Here is a 19,675-nt window from a genome sequence, read left to right as displayed (position 1 = left end):
TTGAAAAGCGATATACAGGTGTATTAAAACAACGTAAGCCTGAAATCTTAACTAAAGCACGCGCTAAAGGTTTGACCAAGCATGTTGTGAATTCCTTTTTGACATTTATGAGAAAACTCTAGAACAAAACAAACTTGAAGAGCAGCCTCATCGCATCTTCAACTTGGATGAGACTGGACTTAGCACTGATAGAAGTAATGAGGCACTCTTTGTCTCCAAACAAAGCAAGAACGCCTACTTGAGGTCTACTACTGCAGGCAAGACTATGTAAACAGTGCTCTTTTGCATCTCTGCCTCTGGGTGTCTGGAAAGCATCTTCCTCCTTTGACGGTGTACAAGGCAAAACACCTCTATGAGAGCTGGACTGTCGGAGGCCCAAAAGGTGCATGTTACAGCCGCTCAGAGTCTGGGTGGATGATGGATATTAATTTTGAAAGTTGGTTTCTTAACATTTTTGTAAAATATGTCAATGATATTGAAAAGCCAGTTCTTTTGACTTTTGATGGGCATGACAGCCATCTAACATACAACACTGTCAAGAGTGCCATGGACAATGGTGTCTTTATCCTGTGTCTCCCACCAAATTCATCCCATGTACTTCAGCCTCTGGATGTCGGAGTACTCAAAGCTGTGAAAGTTATGTGGAAGAAGATTCTTAATGCCTGGTTTACAGAGTCACGACTGGATGCTGTTGACAAAGCAGTCTTCCCTAGGTTGCTGTCAAGACTTTGGCCACGTTTCGACACTAGCAAAGCCCAGCACATCCGCAGACTCACCGAGGAAGTTGTTGCTGCGGAATGCAATTGTTGGAGTAATAAACCCAACCCCATCACGAACAACTGTAGCAGCCATGGAACAGAAAAAAAGGAAAAGAACACAAGTCCAGGCACATGCAGGAGAAGTATTGACAGAAGAAGATGTGATGAAAAGACTAATAGAAGAAGAAAGACTTCGTAAAGAGAAGAAGTTGAAACAGAATAAGAGTAACATGACAATTTCAGTTAAAAAGAAACAGCTTGCGGCTGGAATTCCAGATATGGCAAAAACAAGTTAACCTACAGCGATTCATTTGTTACTGCATCATCCAGTAGTAATGACAGCAGTTCAGGTGAGGAAGAAGCGGTGTCGACAACCAAAGTTAAACAATTGAAAGAAGGTGTTACATTTGTTGTTGTCATCTATAAAGGATCTTATTTCTCAGGGCTAGTTACAAAGGTTAAAAAGACTTGTGTTGAAGTTAGTTGCATGATAAGAAGCAGTCCAGAGTCTGGAAGTGGCCTGAACATCAGGATCTACCTGATTATCCATTAGATGATGTTGTCTCCATCATCCAACCCCCAGCTACTTGTGGCAGTCGTGGCCAATGTAGTGTGCCCAAAGTTGAAAAATACTGGAAAGTCTGACTGTATTGTAAATGACAATTCTTGTAATCTGTATGAAAATACAAAATGAAGTAATCACAATATTAGACTAATTGTTTGATGTTTCCAACCTGTCCCGTTTGTTTTGTATATATAATATATATAGCATAATTGTATAGTATCTTATTTCAATTGTCAACTACAGACCTTGCTGTTTGACTTGGCCCCTTCTACTCTGTTTATGAGTGCCAGTTTAAAATTGAACATTTGTAAAATGTTTCTTTATTCATATCGTTCAGTTTTAGTTGCAAAAAAAAGCAGTGCAAATTATGTGTTCTACCTTTATATGAAAAGGGCGAAGAAGGCCTTTATGGCTAAAATTGTTGAGCATCACTTAACAAAATACATGCCACCCAACAGGCCTGTGATAGAATGGCAAAAATAAAGTTCTTTCCTTGTAACCCATTTTGACGTATAGAAGTTGTGTGGGGTCAAATGGGCCACACCTACCCCAGCTTAGAACATTTTTTTATGTTTTTAATTTTTTTGAAAAATGTCTTATTTCATTGCTGAAAGGTGTAATGCTCTGTGGTAATTTTTTTTTTTAATTTCATCATAGGTTTTATGTGGCATTCAAAAAACTGAAAAAGTGTCCCGTTTGACCCTAGTTAACTACTTGGATGAGCAATGAATGTTGCATTATTTTCTTACTTTTTGAAGGACACATATGATATCTCAACCTTTTTTATCAGATAAATTGTTGGTGAGGGCTATGGACCTATGGAGTATGGACTACTGGACTATGGAGAGTGTCAAAAACGTTTAAAACTTTAAAATGAAGCTTTTTGTGCTTGTTTAAAAATATATATTATGTTGAATCTGCAGTAGTAACGGGCTTCAGGCCCGTTGAGAATCTACATTCGGCACAGTACCCATGACATTTCCAGGCCCCAAAACAAGACAGTGCTAAACAAATGCATTATAGCAAAATTCACACTAACTTTCCGAGCCCCATGGAATGGTTTTGGGCTCAAACATATCTCGGGTTTAGGCTGAAAAGTCCCCCAGGGCTGTCAACGCTACTTTGCTAGGCTTTATATGTTGACGGTATAATAAGACGAATTCTACCGAATAATGACCTTCTGACGATCCCGCAAAAGGGTGAAACAGGCTGTAAAGGTTACTTTGATAATAGGTGAGTGATTCAATTTCAGGTGTCCCAATCCACGAATCTTAATTTTTGTTATGATTTTATGAGAAAAATTGGCTTTTTTTATGATCTTTTTGCTTATTTTATGCTTTTGCTCCGGCCATATTATATTGCTCAACTGAAGTTACATTCGCTAAAAAAGTTTGGAAGCAATCCACACTACTGACAAGATACCAGCGACTTAAGGGAGGGATTTCAAGCAATTTTGATTATTAACTAATATACCATAAGCAAACGAAACCAAGCAACAACATGGCGTTTATCATGATACACAGGAAAAATAACTAAAAATTGCAAACGTTTTCGATCAAATGTGTTCAACCATCAAATGTGTCAGACGAACAATCAAATGAGCTGCAATTTTTATAATTTTTTATGACTGAGGTAAAATTTTATGACTATTTTATGGTTTTTTCAAAAAATGATAAATTTTATGATTTGTTATGATTTTATTCCGAGTGGGACCCATGCAATTTGCTTGAAGCCATACACAACACATATAGGTAACCTTAATCAGTAAATAGAATTTATTTTTATTTTTTTCTCATAGGTTTCCATTTGTAAATAGCTGCTTTATTTTTCTCTTCTTCCGCAACTAGTTCTCTTAACTTCTTGTCATCGTCTTTAACTTTCTTAAGGACTTCCATCTTGTCTGCCACACTCCGAAGCTCTTTCAAACGACGACGTCTGCCTTTGAGTTCCATTCTTAATTCAGTTCTCTCGTTATTATGCAGCTGAACTCTCTTGTTCGAAGGTGGTGTCTCTATGGTTTTCCTTTTTTCTTCTTTGTCGACAAAAAATGTGTGTTTGTTTTTCATCGGGCATGGTTCACTCAATTTTAAGTTGGCATGTAATTTTTCAACTTTTTTCTTTTCGATCTGTAATTTCCATTGGACATAATTCATGTCTTGTGTTTCCATTATCTGCTTTTGTTCCTCAGTCATCACATCTTCTGGATGAGGATTGTCAATCCAATGTACTCCGTCCTGCAAAAGTCACATGTTTTGTAATCTCTATTAATACATGACATATTTTTTTATAAATTATTTTTTCAATCATATCAATGATTTTCTTAAATTGAATTAAAATAATAATGCATTTTACTAATTATCATGTTACTCCACTCTACACACATCATACATACAGTAAACATATAATATATACCGTACTGTATATTCGACAAATGAAATGCAGCGAGATGTTGATAGTGAAACTTTAGGCAGTTTTTGCTAGAAAGATTGTAAGCAGTTGCAAATGAAGTACTCAAGGTTAAAAACATTATACTTTTATGTTATACTTATCATTACAGTGCACTATTAGTTTACTGCAGACATTTCATTCCACTTAATAAAAAAACACAAATCTATAATTCAGTTTGTAGCAGTGAAGATATGAAAACAGAATAATTTGAAAAACGTTTGCTAAACATGAGTTCCGTTTCTGCTTTTTGGGTCTTTATTTTTTACTCACACATCAGTGTTTTTAACACACAAGCAAAGCAAATAGAACACAAATGATACATTATTATTATTACAATTCTTTATTGCGGACAAAACTTTGTCCATATTTACCACACAAAAACGACAAATCAAACCAGACAGTATGATCAATTAATGATCAAGATAAAGAGCCTGTTGATAACATTTGAAGTAATCTGTAAAAAAACAGAACTTAGAGTTCATCAAAGACATTATTAAGCTTCTGGTGGAGTAATACAGCGTTGAATTTCGAAGTTGAAAACATGTTCCTTCTTCCTTTAGACGTTATATCAATGTAAACTTATTGTAACGAACTGAAACAAAATTGCTTTTTTTCTTTGTACTAGTCTTGTTAAAATTTATAATTTGATGGATGTTCTTGACTTTTGTACCAGTATATACATTGTTTAAAATTATGGGAGAAGATAAGGTTAAGAATTAGTCTTACAGCTTTTGGTTTGAAATTTTGTAATCATCCATTGAAAAGATAATTTTTATGCGTGTTAATATGGAAGTTTGCTTTATTTGTTCGTTTTACTTATTTTTTAGTTTTTCACAAGTGCTAGCTGAAGATGCTTTATTATAGCAAAATCAATTCTTAATTACACTAAAAGGTCAGATTGTTGTGCAAACGCCAGCATACCACAGAAACAAGTCAACCGTGCTGACCCAAAAATGTGCCAATAAAGTGTTAACAATTCACATTAATGAAGCTAATAAAGTCAAAAAACACTCAGACTACCTACCCTACATCTTAGTAAATAAAAGCTGTTTTTCTGAAATTAAGACATGACTGTTCTCTTCACACAACATGATTGTACATGAAAAATAACATCAGCAACACTCAAAGACAATGGTAACAAGTTTAAGACAAAGGAAGAGCTCTGTAAATAAGATATTGCAAACCCCAAAACAAAACTATCTGCTTAAATGTGTATTTTGTGGCAACAGTAGCTTTTTATATTAAATAAAGATACCATGCTATACATAAAGTAGACCAACCTCAAGTTTTTTGTTAACCATTTTAAAATAAAATTCGTCTGGATTGCGAGCTTGAGCCTTTTTGCGAAGAGACTTCAAAATCCTTTGATGATTTTGATAATTCTTTGCACGTAGCTTGTAATCTTTTTTCTTTTCAAGTATACCAAGGTTTTGCCTTTCAGTCACTTGACCTCTTTCACGATGTGGTTTCTGTCTTGCTTTCTGTGCTTTTTTGAAAGACATTGTTTTGCTTAAACTTTCAACACTTATCACTTATCAGGAAGCTTTGTCTTGAATTTTTAGCCAAACAATAGCTTTATAAGTTAAACCAGTATTTACAAAAGGATAGACAACCTAAACAGAGAGAAACTATAAAGTAAACTTTGAACAATTTCATCGCTAATTGTAGTGAATGTAGTACTTTTAAAAATACCAGTACCAATAGTTTGCCTATACAATAGATAATAGTTGCATGAAAAATGTGTCCAACTTAACTTTAGGTTAAATGTATTACCGGAGAAAACTATGCATACAAAGCAGATTATCATTAAAGCATAGGCAGTGAACAGAAGTTATTTCTGCCATATCAGCATATCAACAATCACTAGTAAAGCAAATGTTTTTTGTATTGTTTTTGATTCTGTAACCATATTGGTGCAGCTTGCATGAACAACATTGAGGTTTCCAAACAACAATGTGCTTGGTGGCAAAAGTACAAGAAAGCATTCTTCTGAAAATTTAATGGAGTTTATAGGTATATATTGTAAGTAATAGAGTTATTGCCACACAATAACCCTTTACCAGTAATGCAATAATATTATACAGTATATATATGAGAAATTCCGGCCAGATGGACACTTGTAGAAATTTCGACAGAAATTAAGTTTATATAAAAATTAACTTTACGGTGACAAAATATGAAAACAAAAATATACAGATCAAGAAGTAGAATAGGCTAACAAAGTTTGATCCACAATGACATTAGAGGCAGGAATTCTACATTTACTCTTAACACAGAATAATTAGCTTACAAGGTTGGTTGGTTTTGAATCTTTACCCTCGGACTGACAAAGGCTTGATTGGTTATTCCTGGTAGTTTCGCATACTTGTAGAGGCTCTTTGCCAGTTACCGAGATTGACAAAATGAAGTTTCCGATTGTTGAAGTGTTGTTGCCGGGGAATTATTGCATTCACTAAGTGACGCTGAATGGAGAGCAGTCCTGAAATGCGTTGCTCAAGCGGCAAGTGCACAGCACACCTCGAGTGTCGAACCAGCACAGCATGATCTTGAGCCGGGCGCCTAACCACTCAGCTAACAGGGCGGACATGCAATACAAATGATACACTTTCAAATGGTACGGTAGCTCACTTGGGTTTAAGTGTCAGACTGTGTCCGACTGTTTCAAGTCAAGGAAAGCACTTTAATAGTAGTTATCCATTTAGCTGTAGTTTGCAAATAAATTAAATCATTGGCAACATGTAGAAACTTCACGCTGTCAAACTTGGTGACCAGGCCTGCATAAGCAGTCCAAAGCCTTTGCAAGTATGCAAAACACAGAGAGTTATGCTTCCAAAGAGGTTTTTTAACCTGAAGATTCCCACAATTAGTCCTGCGAGCTTCAGACATATCAGACATATTATACCTGTGGCACCACATGAACAACTATTTACTATTCAGGCATTTTTTTAAAATGTTCAACGTTTTCACTGACGTGCTGGTATATGATACCACTTACAGTACATCAATTCAATTTATTTTTCTTTGTCAGAATGCAGATGAAATGATAAATTGTGAAGAAATACAATAATAAAACCAACAAGGGAAAAGGTGGCAAAACCATAATGGTTTAAGACGTGCATGAAAAGATATAATTTTAAGGTATATTATATGCATCAATAAATATAGTTACACATGGCCACGAAACCTGATATCATAGCAGCTTGTAGTAACTGTGCCCAACCGTTCTTTTCATAGCACCAGGAGTTAATGGTCCAGGAGTTACTGTAACTTTCACACCACGTACAGTCGTACACGCCGTCCTTACTTCCACAAATGTAAGAATTCAATTGACTGACAAAAGCAGCAGTTGAGAACTAAGTGGTATGTGGCATGAATTAATGGTGTGACACTGATGAACCCAGCCTCATGGGTGAAACACGTGCCTATCAGCTATCGTTGTCAATTTGTTTTAGGAAAACGTCATGATAGCTAGTATGGAGGCTACACCGGTATGATGAGCAAAACACAATGCCTCGCCATTCTGTAGTAAGTAGTCGAGTAGTGCTGATGCCAGGAAAGCACTACAAACACATGCAGCAACAATAGGTAGAGCTACTTTGAACACTGTCCAAAGTGATGCACACCAACATAGCGCTAAATCGCTAAAAAACACTAGATAGCGAAAAAACCACCAGAACACTAGATGCAATCCAAAAACACTAGCAGTAGTGGCACCATTGCCAAACAATAAACACAAACAAAAATCCGGCAGCTGAATTTGAGCTCTCCAGGTCCAATTTCAAAAAATAGACTAATGAAAAATCAAGGCTTTCAAGTTAGAAACTTTTGATAAAAGAATTTGTTTGTGGTCACTGCGAAGAAAATTTTTTTAAAATGGATTGATAATAATTGTTAAAGAAAATACGATTCGAAGAAACGTTAGAAATTTGCTGAAAAAACAAGCTGAAAGAGACAAGAAGTGGGCTTACAAATGGAAATTAACTCTTATAAAAAGTAAACTGATCTGGACTGATCATTATTAAAATAGAACTTTAAATTATACTAAATTTTTGTCATTAAATTGTCACTACACTAATAAAAAGGTTGACTCAGAGTCTGAGTTGCGTAATATTTGAGTGACTGCCAACCGCAAGGTTGGCAACTCTGAGTCTCAGACTGCTAGCCTCGGTAGGCACTTTAACGTACCGTATTACACTGCCCGAAAATGCTTAAGGCTTACCTTTTGGTGGCATTGCAAATCGATTAAAATTGTTAAAACTCGTTTTATTTGTGATTTTCATTAAGCTTTTGAAATTTTGAATTGAATTTGATTAATCCAACATCATTTTTAAAAAAATATCACCTATATTATATGTTTTTTTTATTTCGCTTATATATCTCATTTTTTACTAGCCTACCGTATTTTGTTTTTCTGAATTCATATGGTCACTAGGGTTGCCAGAGGTTAATATAAAAAAGAGCCCAAGCTTATGCAAAAAGTAGCCCAATTTTTTTGGAGGTTTTAAAATGGAGCCCAAGCAAACGAATAGGCTATTATACAAAATTCTTCCAGAGCGCTTAATCATCAGTCCCAAATTATAAGTGTTTTTCCAGTTTTTCACATCTTTCAGACAGATTGGCAACCATCCATTCACTCAACTGTCTGTTAAAATAACTACAAGCAAGTAGCCCACTGGTAGCCTACCTAAACACAAAAAATGGTTCAATTGCTTTTCGTGATGAGCTAACGCATCATGAGTGTTCCCCTCAAGACCATCAACAGTTTTGATAATCCACCAAGGTTGATCAACGTAGAAACTATCTTTTTGTCTTGTTTAGTTTTTTTTTACTCACATATGCATAAATCGTTAAAAAAAAATTTAATGGCTTTTTTTTCTCCTTTGTACATTTGTAAAAACTTTATTAAGGTGTTGCGACCATGCCTTAACTGACTGTCCTGCTTCGGCATCATGTACTTATAGCGGCCGTGTTTTGTCGCTTCTACCTTTTTCTAGACCTCTGCTATGTTTGACATACTGACACTGTATATTATTGTTTTTCGTTGCGATGGTCAGAAATAAAAACAAACTGAACTGATGTCAACAAGTGAATAAAAAAATAACAGTTAACCTCTCAAGTACATGTAGCTCCACACAGAGTGAAATTTACACTGTTATTAATTTTCACTCTGTGTGGAGCTACATGTACTTGAGAGGTTAACTGTTATTTTTTTATTCACTTGTTGATTCATTCATATCAGTTTGTATCCTCTGTGGATCCTTCTCTAGTATCATGGGCCAATCCTATAGATGTTTGCTGGTACACCCCTTCATTTTCTTTGAATTTTGAACTGATGTCCACTGCATTTTCATAAAAACTTAGATCACTTAAGTTGCCAGGGTTGCCAGATATTAAAGCATAAACATGCACATTTTTGAAAATTGGCATCTTTATACCAAATTGGTAACCCTGCCTGACCGAGGCCTCCAAAAACGCTGCTCCTCAATGAGATGACTACGAATTAGGTAAAAATCTTGAACATGATACAATTTTTAAATAAAAGTTATATTATATTTTTAAAAAAAGTAGCCCAATTGGGCGCCAACCAAAAAAGCGCGCCCAACTCGAATTTTTGGCGCCTGGAGAAATCAAAAGTAGCCCAATTGGGCGTAAAAGCGCCCAATCTGGCAACCCTAATGGTCACACTGAGCCAGTTTTATGTAACTTTTTGCCTCTCTGAGTCATTCCTTTATGACATCACAGTTTCACTTTGTTAATTGTTTTGAGACTTCATAATTTAAAACCTTGAGAAGCTTTCGACGTCTTGAATTTGGAAAAGTTTAAATCGCATTTGTTGCTAGTGTTAATAACTTAATGAAATTGTACAGTATGCACGTTTTTGTTTTTTTGTAAAACTGAGAAAAAAAATGTAGTTGAGCTGTGTAGCCTATGTATTTTTTTTTATATTTAATCGTATCTTTGCTTTTTTTTTACTTGAACCACTGCCCTACCGTGATGCCTGTTGTCACGGAACGGCACAATTCAGTATTGTGGGAGATCGTGAAGCATGTACCTGCCGAATGGCAACCCTTTGTTTTGCTTTGTTTTATTATCTTTATCCTGCATTGTGAGAAAGCGGACTTGAGCGCTATGCATCGGTGTACGCCTTCCGACGTACACCTGACCCACGCTGCAGCCGAAGGCAATGTCTGTTTCCGGTTGTCTACTCTACTTATGACTTAAATTTGGTACTACCTGTCGCGGTACTCCCCTCCATGGAACCCAAATAATAATGTGTTTTGTGCATCACTGGGGAGACAAGCTCGTAGTAGCACGTGATTGGTCCTCTCTTCCACAGTTCTGGAATGTGACGTTAGATTTAGTGAGAGCGCAGTGTTTGTTTCTTCGTTATGAGAGATGCGTTCCTCTCTTGTAAGAAGCCATTTTTTATTTCTGAAACTTGAAAAAGAAAGTTAGTTCGTTTTTGACGTCTGCTTAACGCAGGCTTGCCAGATTGGCCCTTTTGGGGCCAAATTTGTGAAATTTGGCCCTTTTTAGAGGTAGTTGGCCCCCAAAAAAATTGTTTGGCCCCTTGGCCCTTTGTTTTCAATATTTGGCTCTTTTTGGAAGCAGTTGGCACATACTATCAAACTAGCTATTTAAATAAATCTTAAATGTCTTTCGGAAATTAAGACTGAAAAGTGTTATTACGATTTTTTAGACAATGTTTAGCTGACAATATATATGCCAATGCTAAAGATTGGTACTAGAATGTAGGTTGTGTTGTTGCAATGTTGTAACGTTATTGACGTTGTTAACGTTATTATGTTTTATTAGCAACGTTATTAACATTATTGAACAATTTGGCTCTTTTTTACCCAGTTTGACCCTTTTTTCGACATTGTTTGGCTCTTTTTCTCAAAAGCTGTCTGACAACCCTGGCTTAACGGTTGCTTATTACAGTCAAGCACTGGATATATGTTTAAATGCATAATCGATTTATTTCGGATCTTGTATCAAAGTAATGATTATATATTGGAGATACAACCCTCAACCTTTGGATGTACAGTAACGTGGAATAAACTACTGGACGCAGTAAACAGTGAATACGGTAATAAGTAGGCTACACAGTTATTGTTATACAGTTACACGGTCGCGTCGCCGAAGCGACTTCCATCACAGTTGTTTCGTAGACCGTGTGGCGCTTAGCAAAGGGCTAAGCTGGTGACCCCAACCCATCCATAAGCGGAAAGACGACATACCCATTACTCGAAATCGATCACTGGGTAGAGGCAATTATCGTAAAGTTTCTTGCCCAGAGAAACAACAGCAAGTGCGGGTGGCTGGAGTCGAACATGCAGGCTCTCGACTGCGAGCCCAACGCGCTAACCACTCGGCCACTGCTGCCCTTGCTTTCCATAGATAGTACGGTTCCACAACACGTGGAAGCGGGCGATGCTGATCTGCGCCCTGACATTGTCCTGCAACGCCCTGACGGTGTCACGGTTGTATGTGACGTCACTTGCCCGTTCGACTACGGCGCGGATTCCCTTCGAAAAGCCGCCGACAGGAAACACGGCAAGTACGGCGAGTTATGTGTAAACATAAAGGAAGACAGGAAGCGCCCTTGCAGGGACGTCCTGTCACTTCCGTTCGTCGTAGGCTCCCTCGGGAGCTATGCTCCGTTGAGCTCTCGGGCTCTGACGGCCTTGGGTGTTCCTGCTCGTGGAGTAGCAGAGGTGGCTAGAAAAGTGGCCTCCCTCTCAATCGAAGGTTCCCTCCGTGTCTGGAAAGCTTGGAACGCCGGGCTCACTCGTGGAGGGGCTACGTCATAGAAAAGACGATTCCAGCGATCAGAAGCTCAATTCCCCAACAACAGAAGCTCTGCAGTAAGCATCCGAGCGCGCGAGAAAGCAAACCTCAAAACCTGCCAGCAATTGTGTGACGTCATAGTATGTTAAATCCATTGTTTCATTATCAATTTATCTGTAAACATTTGTCGTTTCATCAGCAAGCTGCAGCTCAATGTAGAATACAATCATCATCAATAAAAAATATATATAGGACCTATAGCAATATAAAATCCATGAAAACTATTAATACTACAAAAAGTGCTCAATGCTAAGCAAAAAAAGCAAAGCAGAGCGAATTAAATCAAAATATAGTTATTACTATCTGAATATAGTAATATATGAATTAAGTATATATTGCATATCGTGAATGAACTCATATCATCTATCAATTACGTGATATCATTAACAACACTGGATCTGTATTCTCATCTTTCAATATTTTAAGTTAGATTATCACACACTAACTTCTGATATGCTGCTCTTGCCCGCTCGGATCAACCTCGCGTTGCTTTTAATACATCGATAAACATGATTTCCCGATCAACTCGATGCAACCTCTAAAGTTTCATCCCACTATTCTATATTTCTCCTGGTAACGTAGCCTAGTCATATCTACGCTTCGATCGCTAGTCCCCCCGACCCAGCTGGGCAAACCTGCTCCAACGTCTGGCCAGTGCACATCCGTGCTCGTTGGTTCAACGTCAACACTTTTCCGGTAGGTAAAGCATACAATATATTCCCACTTACCATCTTTTTTTTTTACACCAATTAACTGAGCCTTTGCTCTAGATTTTTATATAATTTTCGTCTCCCACGAGTATTTAAATTGTCCTTATAGCTAAGCTTCTCTTCCTCGTGGGAGATCCCAAAGTTTATCCGCTCTGCCTAAAGGCAGACCGGGTATAGGAGTCAAACGTACCTGTGTTGCGGTCACGTGATAGAGACGTGGGCGCTGCCCGGCTTTAAAACTTCTGCCGGTACCTGTCGCCCCCACACGACGGGCTGCCCGGCCCGTCGTGAGCTGACCTTTTTGCGTTTACGGAAAGATAAGCCCGTCTCCCTGACCCGTTCCGCCATTCTAAATTTTGCGGACGAGTCGCACAAAAATTTCGATCCACAGTTTCCTTCCACAGGTACCTAGACTCCTCAGCCTGGCCCCCGCGACCTAAGCTGGTGGACTTCCCTTCCGGGTGCATCGTCACCCCATAATCACGCCGCTCCCCGCTTTCGCGGGGCGTCGCAAGCCGGTTCTTTAAAGTCTCTGACCTGGCTATATGTTTATTGTGTTCTTCTCGTCGTGTCAATTATTTTGTACTCGTGCGTTGCTGACCAAAATAAAACAGTTCATCACCGTGCGGTCACACAGCCGGTTTCCTGTAATTTTGCCTTGCTGAATCTTTTATAGCATCAATTTTTTTTTTTTTTGATGCTTTTGAAGACTCACAAAGCAAAAGTTCAGGAAACTTGTCACGTTCTGAAAGTTTTCTTTGTGTTATAAAGTTTAATCGCTCTTGCACTTGCAAATGTTAATTGTAATTGTAGGACTATTTCACTATTGTTTTTTCTATCTCGCTTCTAGGTTTGGTGGCTGTGCAATTTTAAGATAGTGGTAACGCTGTTTTATCAATGTATATTTTAAACTTTAGGGTTTTGCCATCTTTCCCTTTTGTTGGTGTCAAATTTGTATGTTTACTTTGCCGTTCTGTACATGTTTGCGGCAGCAGCAAAAAATAAAATTGAATTGAATTGACTGATAAAATAATGCGAGGATCATTGCTTGAGATTGCAGAGTTTCCCCAAAGAAACTGATTAAATAGTTCAATAAAATAAAAAGGGACAAAAACGAGAGAAATACTACACTAATATTAGGCCTACATATAAAGATATGGGGAAGGCCTTCATCCTGCAGTGGAACAACAATGGCTGATAATGATGATGATGATGATGACACGCACAACCGCACAACACTTGCGAGCTAAGAATACTTGTTTATACATTTTTAGAGAATGAAAAAGATGAGGAGCCTGCTAGAAAGTCAAAATTAGCCAGACCTGCAAAAGTAATTTGATTTCAAAATTACACCACGTTTTTGTCTGACTTTCAAGTTTTCAAATTGTATAAAAAAAATGTCATCAGATTCGTATCTGGTTCCAAGCTTAATTTTCAGGGCACCAAATTGTTTCAAAATTTACCAGATTTTCAAATCTGGTCACGCCTGACGTCATCCAGCAGTTTTATTGTGATGAGCGATACCAGACAAACTTGGAAAATCATAAATTCACTGTTACATAACAAAAACAAGTCAACACAAGTTATCGATAGTGTTAATGTTGATGGAGTGCAAATATTCTAGCCAAAGCTTGTTGCCAATAATTTTAGCAACTTTTTTTGTAATATTGGTAAAAAGTTAGCTGAAAGTGTTGAACCTGGGGTCGAGAATGGTTGTCTCAGTAATTACTTGAATGGTTGTCTCAGAACCGTGTCCCTACCTCGATCTACCTGAAACCAGCCCATATTAACGAAGTTATCAATGAGCTACATGCTTTAAATATAAACAAAGCTTATGGCTGTGATAACATTTCCCCGTATTTTCTTCGACCTGTTTCTAGTATTGTTGCCCCTCCACTTGCAGCATTGATTAATTATTCATTTACATATGGAATATTTCCGGAAAAACTAAAGATTGCCAAGGTAATACCTGTCTATAAGTGTGGCAGTAAACAAGAAATTACCAACTACCGACCTATTTTGCTATTATCGTGTTTTTCAAAAATACAGTCAACCCCGCTTAATCGGCCCACGTTTAATAGGACCACCCGCTTATTCGGACCATTTTGCACTGGTCCCGAATCCAAATCCATTTTTCTGTACAATTTTCCCCGCTTAAACAGACCACCACCCCGCTTAAACGGACCAACCTCCGCCCTAAAATAGGCCTTTATGGTTAACGTTTTTTACTTTTTGTACATTTTTCTGCGAGGTGACGCGTCAAGAGTTGTTGATGGGCAACGTGCTACGTTTTCGCTAAGCCATTTTAAAGTGAAGTAGGCTACAGATAAACAAACGCTTGTTGTCACGTCATAAGGTCAATTGTCATCTTGGCAAGAATATCGTGGCAAGGCATCGCGAAATTGATGATGAAGAAGAAGGCAACGACCAAGAAGACGAAGATGATGAGGCCGAACCTTTGCCTAAGGTTACCCATCGTGAAGCCAAGCATTGCGTTGCAATACTCCAAAAATATTTTGTCGAACAAGGAGCCGAGCAAGACCTCCACAAGCATTTGGATGTTTGTGTACAGACAGTCCTAAAAATTGCTGATAAAGCCAAAAGACAGACGACCCTTGATGCATTTTTCCAGTGACTACTGTACAGTACTGTATTTTGTTTTGATTGTTGATGGTGTTTTGGTTGTGTTTATAGCCGCAATTGTAAAATGCTTAAACTATTTTCAAAAACGATGAAAAAAATAACGAATTTCGTTCTCCCCGTTTAATGGGACCACCCGCTTAATCGGACCAATTTGGCTTGGTCCCGATGTGGTCCGATTAAGCGGGGTTGACTGTAATAGAAAAACTAATCTACAAAAGGATTTCCAGCTTTCTTAATAAAAAGTCTTCACTCCTACCCACACAATATGGATTTCGTTCCAACCACTCAACTACACATGCTGCTCTTGACATAATAAGCACTACCTACCAACAAATAAAGAACAATGATTTCACATGACTTGCCTTCTTCGACTTAAAAAAAGCATTTGATACTGTGCCTTAAACGGCTCTTGCGGAAGCTTGACCACTATGGTGTCCGTGGAGATGCAAATGATCTTCTCTCGTCTTACTTGAATGGCCGTAAACAATGTGTTCCTCAAAGTTCAACTCTAGGTCCACTCTTGTTTTTAATTTACATAAATGACATACCAAACAGCATGTCGACAATGCCAAGGTTGTTTGCGGACGATACATGTCTCATAGTTAAAGCTGATAACTTAAATTTATTGCAAACCAAACTTAATGCTGAATTAGCTGCCGTAGAAGGTTGGATTAATGCCAACAAATTGACCATTAATGCCTCTAAATCCAATCTTTAGTAATTCCTCCTAAAAAAGGCTACAACAAATTTGATGAATTCCATGTTTTCTATAGCCTAGGGCTGTTGAGCTAGAAACCGTCGACCACGCTAAGTATCTTGGAATAATAATTGGCAATAATTGATAAACAGCTTTCATTCGAACCTCACATTGATGCTCTTAGATCTAAACTTGCTAGATCTGTTGGTATTTTGTCGAAACTTAAACACTTTCTTTTTTTCAATGCTAGACTGCAGTTACCGTATATTATTCGCTCATACACTCACATAATATGAATGGAATAACCATTTGGGGCTCTACATACAAAGCATATATCGAGAAACTACAAAAGTTGCAAAACAAAGCAATAAAAATAGTTGCTGAAGGGTTGTGGTCAGAACACGTTACACCATACTTCAAGTAGATAAAAGTTCTAAAAATAAAAGACATTTACAAATTAGAAATTGCTAAATTAATGTTTAAATATAACCATAATTCTTTACCCTGTACTTTTTCGAATTACTTCAAAAAAACATCAAACGTTCATAATCGCTCAACTAGATGTTCAATCAAAAATGATAATTACTTTGTTCCTCTGTATGCTACTACAAAACTTCAACGAAGCATCAAGTATAGTGGAGTAAAAATATGGAACTCAATCCCACTAGATATTAAAAAAAATCTTTTGACTCATTTAAAAAACTTTACAAAAACTATCTAATTGCAGAATATTAAAGTTGATGCAGTGCAATTTACTAATGTCACATGTGGACCGATACTCTTTAAGCTTTTAATCGTTGACTATCAACACCTAATATTGGAACTTGTAATTTTGACATATCATGGATGCAAGTTTGTTTCTGTCTTGACTCTTTGTTGCTAGTGTAGTTATTTTAGTGTAATGTTTACTAAATGTTTATCATCGACTTGGCTTAGGGTGGCTGCTTGACTCGAAGACCGTCATGGTCACTTCGCAGCTTCCCGTTGTGATTTACTTCAAAGATGCAGTGTACATTTGTTATTTTTCTTTGTTTCAATTGTGCTCGTTAAGCGTGCTGCATCATTTAATGATTTTGCTGTTATGATATTGCACAACAAAATAAACCAATCAATCAATGAGATCAGTGGCGTAGCTAGGGGGGGGGGGGGGGCGGCACTTTCAGACTACGATTTTTGATTTTGATTATAATCTGATAAAAAATCGCATTTCATTTTTCACATGCTTTTTCTTAAAGGGGCGACAAAATCTGAATCCGCCCCTGGCGGCACATTCCGGCACATTCCCTAGCTACGCCACTGCATGAGATAAGTTATAATATTCGTAGCAGAATTAGTGGTGCGATGTTGACGAGCCCAGCCCAATGGGCGAAACACGGTTAAAAGGTATAAAAACGTTGCAACAACGTTACTTTTATGCCATCGGTTAACTGAAAAATTGATATCCGTATAACAAATAGCAAAAATTATGTCGATTATCCGGTTAACCTCTATCCGAATAGTCCAACCCTAGTTTGAAACGTAATTTCCATGCGCAAGCGTTACTTCAAGGTACGTGGATTTTACGGGTTATTACACCACATTAATTTTAACGCAAACTGCATAGCCTACTGAAGAGGCGAGAGCCCTGGTTTGACGCTTAGTAGGGCGTTTGTTCAACACCAAATTTGCTATGCTTTAGACAAAAAATATTTCAAAAATTGGATTATACCTATATTCAGTGTTGTACGCGTCAATGAAATAAATTGACAGCGTCAGCGCGAGTTTTTAGCGCTATTTTAGCCAGGGTCTCACAAAACGGAAGTAGGCTATTTCAACCAAGTTTAGCCTAGCAATATCTATGAATAAAGAGCAGGTATTATGATTTGAGACTGTACTGTAATTAGCTGTTTAGCCTATTAGTTATAGCCTTGTAGAAACATAAGCATTTCAAAACATTTGCCTGACAATCTGCTGCGTTTGGGACATGTGTTCCACAGCAGCGCTGGATGGTATTGGTGTGTTGTATTTCAAAAACAAGTCTTGAAAACGTTCACTCGGAAATATATCACTGTTCCAAGCGTGCTGTGATGGTTTAGCATAAGTTATATATATCTTTTAACCAGGTCCACTGCAACAAAATCGCTCTTTTCAGGGGCATAGAGCTCTGAAATAAAGTATCTTTAACCTCCGACATTCATTGATTTTTCGCTTTCTCTTTCTGATCCCTCGTTCTCGATACTCCTCACGATGGGTAGCCATTCCAACCAACGCGAAAGACGATAATTTTGTTGAGTTGCGCTGGTCAAAATACATTGTGAAACTCTCATTGTGAAACAAGATAACAAAAAATGACGCATAGAGCATGACGCTTAAAATCGGCAAAATAGTTGACGGCGCTATCACTTCCGTCAATTCAAAAAAAAAATGACGGCGCTAGCCTCAGCGTCAACAAAAAGTTGACGCCGTCAACGTACAACACTGCCTATATTGATAAAAACTATAGCGACAAATTAAATTAGTTTGCCAATTAAGCATTTTTGTTGGAATAGGACTATAGGCTACTTGAATAGAAGGTGCGCTCCAAAAGATATCATCTTAATCCCTTATAGTTAAAATATTTTCCTCTCAATTTTAGGTTGACTACACCAATACTTTTACATACGTAGCTATAAAGAGGCTAATTTTTAAAGTAAGGTTTATAGGACTAGGCGTTCTCCTGGTTTCAACACAGACTGCACATACCTAGGCTACATTCTCTCTAGGCCTATATTTGTATTATTGTTAGTTTGACTTCCGTGATTTCCACACTGCTAGGCTATGTCTGTTATTCGTCGACGCCGCTGTCACATTCTCAAAAACAAAAAAGATAGGCTTATATTGCTGTTTTGTTGCACATAGTAAAAACATCGAAAGATCTATCGATTTGTCAGTTTCCACAGAGAGGCGTGTTAACACAAATTCGTCAAGACGTCGCGCAAAGAAATTTCTTGGCATCATTAGAAACTAAATTCTCAATAACAGTTGGCAAAGTCTGTGACAAATCATCAACTTACAAACGGCAAAAGCATATAAAGAAGAAAAAAATTGCTAAAACGATGATTGTATTTTTGGTAGTAGGCTACTATATAGAGCAGATGACGGATGTTGCAAAAATTCATCTTCTTAGTTCTTACAGAAATGATCGGTCAAAAGCAGTTTTTCAATTTTAGAACATGATTGTCTGGGGTGGTGTGAGAAATCGATTAGGCATAGCTAAGCTGTAGGTTTTAGAATAACTTTTTGCGCAGAAACACGTTTTAACTACAGTATCAGTGCGCTAGCCTGTGCACACTTTCTGTACAGCATTACCGTGAAATCCCAAAAACGTAATGTGAGGCAGACTTCGGTCGTTCAAATTCAATGCAACCAAAATGCAGGTTTAAAACATAACACAGACGATATTCAATGCAACCAAAATGCAGGTTTAAAACATAACACAGACGATAAAACGGTTAGGCCTTACACTAGAGACAGAGTTAGCCCACAGGCAGAGGTCACTAGAGGTGGTTACCTCATTATAAGCTGTGTATTCTAATGTTCTCAAACTTTTTTGATTAGAGGCAACTTTGAAAAAAAATTAGCTTTTTTTTGCCTCGGCACCTATAAAAAAATTCCCACAGAATTGAAAAAATGATATAGCTGCTTTGCAGTTCTATGATAAAACAATATAGGCCTATTGCATGTGACGAGGCTCTGTTTAAGCTAACAACGTAGCGTTAGAAGGAAGGAAGCCACACTTCTCGCGACGTAGGTTATCTATGGTAACCAATGACAACAAAGCCAGGTGTAACCCGAAGATATTTCATAAAATGCCCATTAGCTGTGCGAGTAGCCTATAGTGGACGATTGTGAGCCGGAACATTCCTTGTTCAAAACAATGAAGTCAAGAAAGACTTGCAGACAATGCAGACCTTCCAATGGTGGTAGCCTACTTTTTAAGTTTTTCAGATCGAGCATCGTTTTTGTTTAGACAGGCTGTAGCCTA

General features: G+C 37.6%; 1 protein-coding gene across 1 annotated transcript; it reads right to left on the bottom strand.

Annotated features, from left to right (window-relative positions):
• Positions 1 to 2,814: 2,814 nt before the first annotated feature.
• Positions 2,815 to 5,380, bottom strand: LOC145765367 (putative U3 small nucleolar RNA-associated protein 11). Its single transcript, XM_082577176.1, has 2 exons — positions 5,052 to 5,380; positions 2,815 to 3,557 (listed from the first exon to the last, which is right to left on the bottom strand). Exons 1-2 carry the CDS (start codon positions 5,271 to 5,273, stop codon positions 3,105 to 3,107), a joined length of 675 nt encoding a protein of 224 aa, XP_082433302.1. The 5' UTR covers positions 5,274 to 5,380; the 3' UTR covers positions 2,815 to 3,104.
• Positions 5,381 to 19,675: the final 14,295 nt, after the last annotated feature.

Source organism: Aplidium turbinatum, chromosome 2, assembly GCF_918807975.1.
Source record: "Aplidium turbinatum chromosome 2, kaAplTurb1.1, whole genome shotgun sequence".
Taxonomy (NCBI): domain Eukaryota; kingdom Metazoa; phylum Chordata; class Ascidiacea; order Aplousobranchia; family Polyclinidae; genus Aplidium; species Aplidium turbinatum.
Note: the sequence above shows the minus strand (reverse complement) of the source record. Positions and strands in the feature narration are given on the sequence as shown.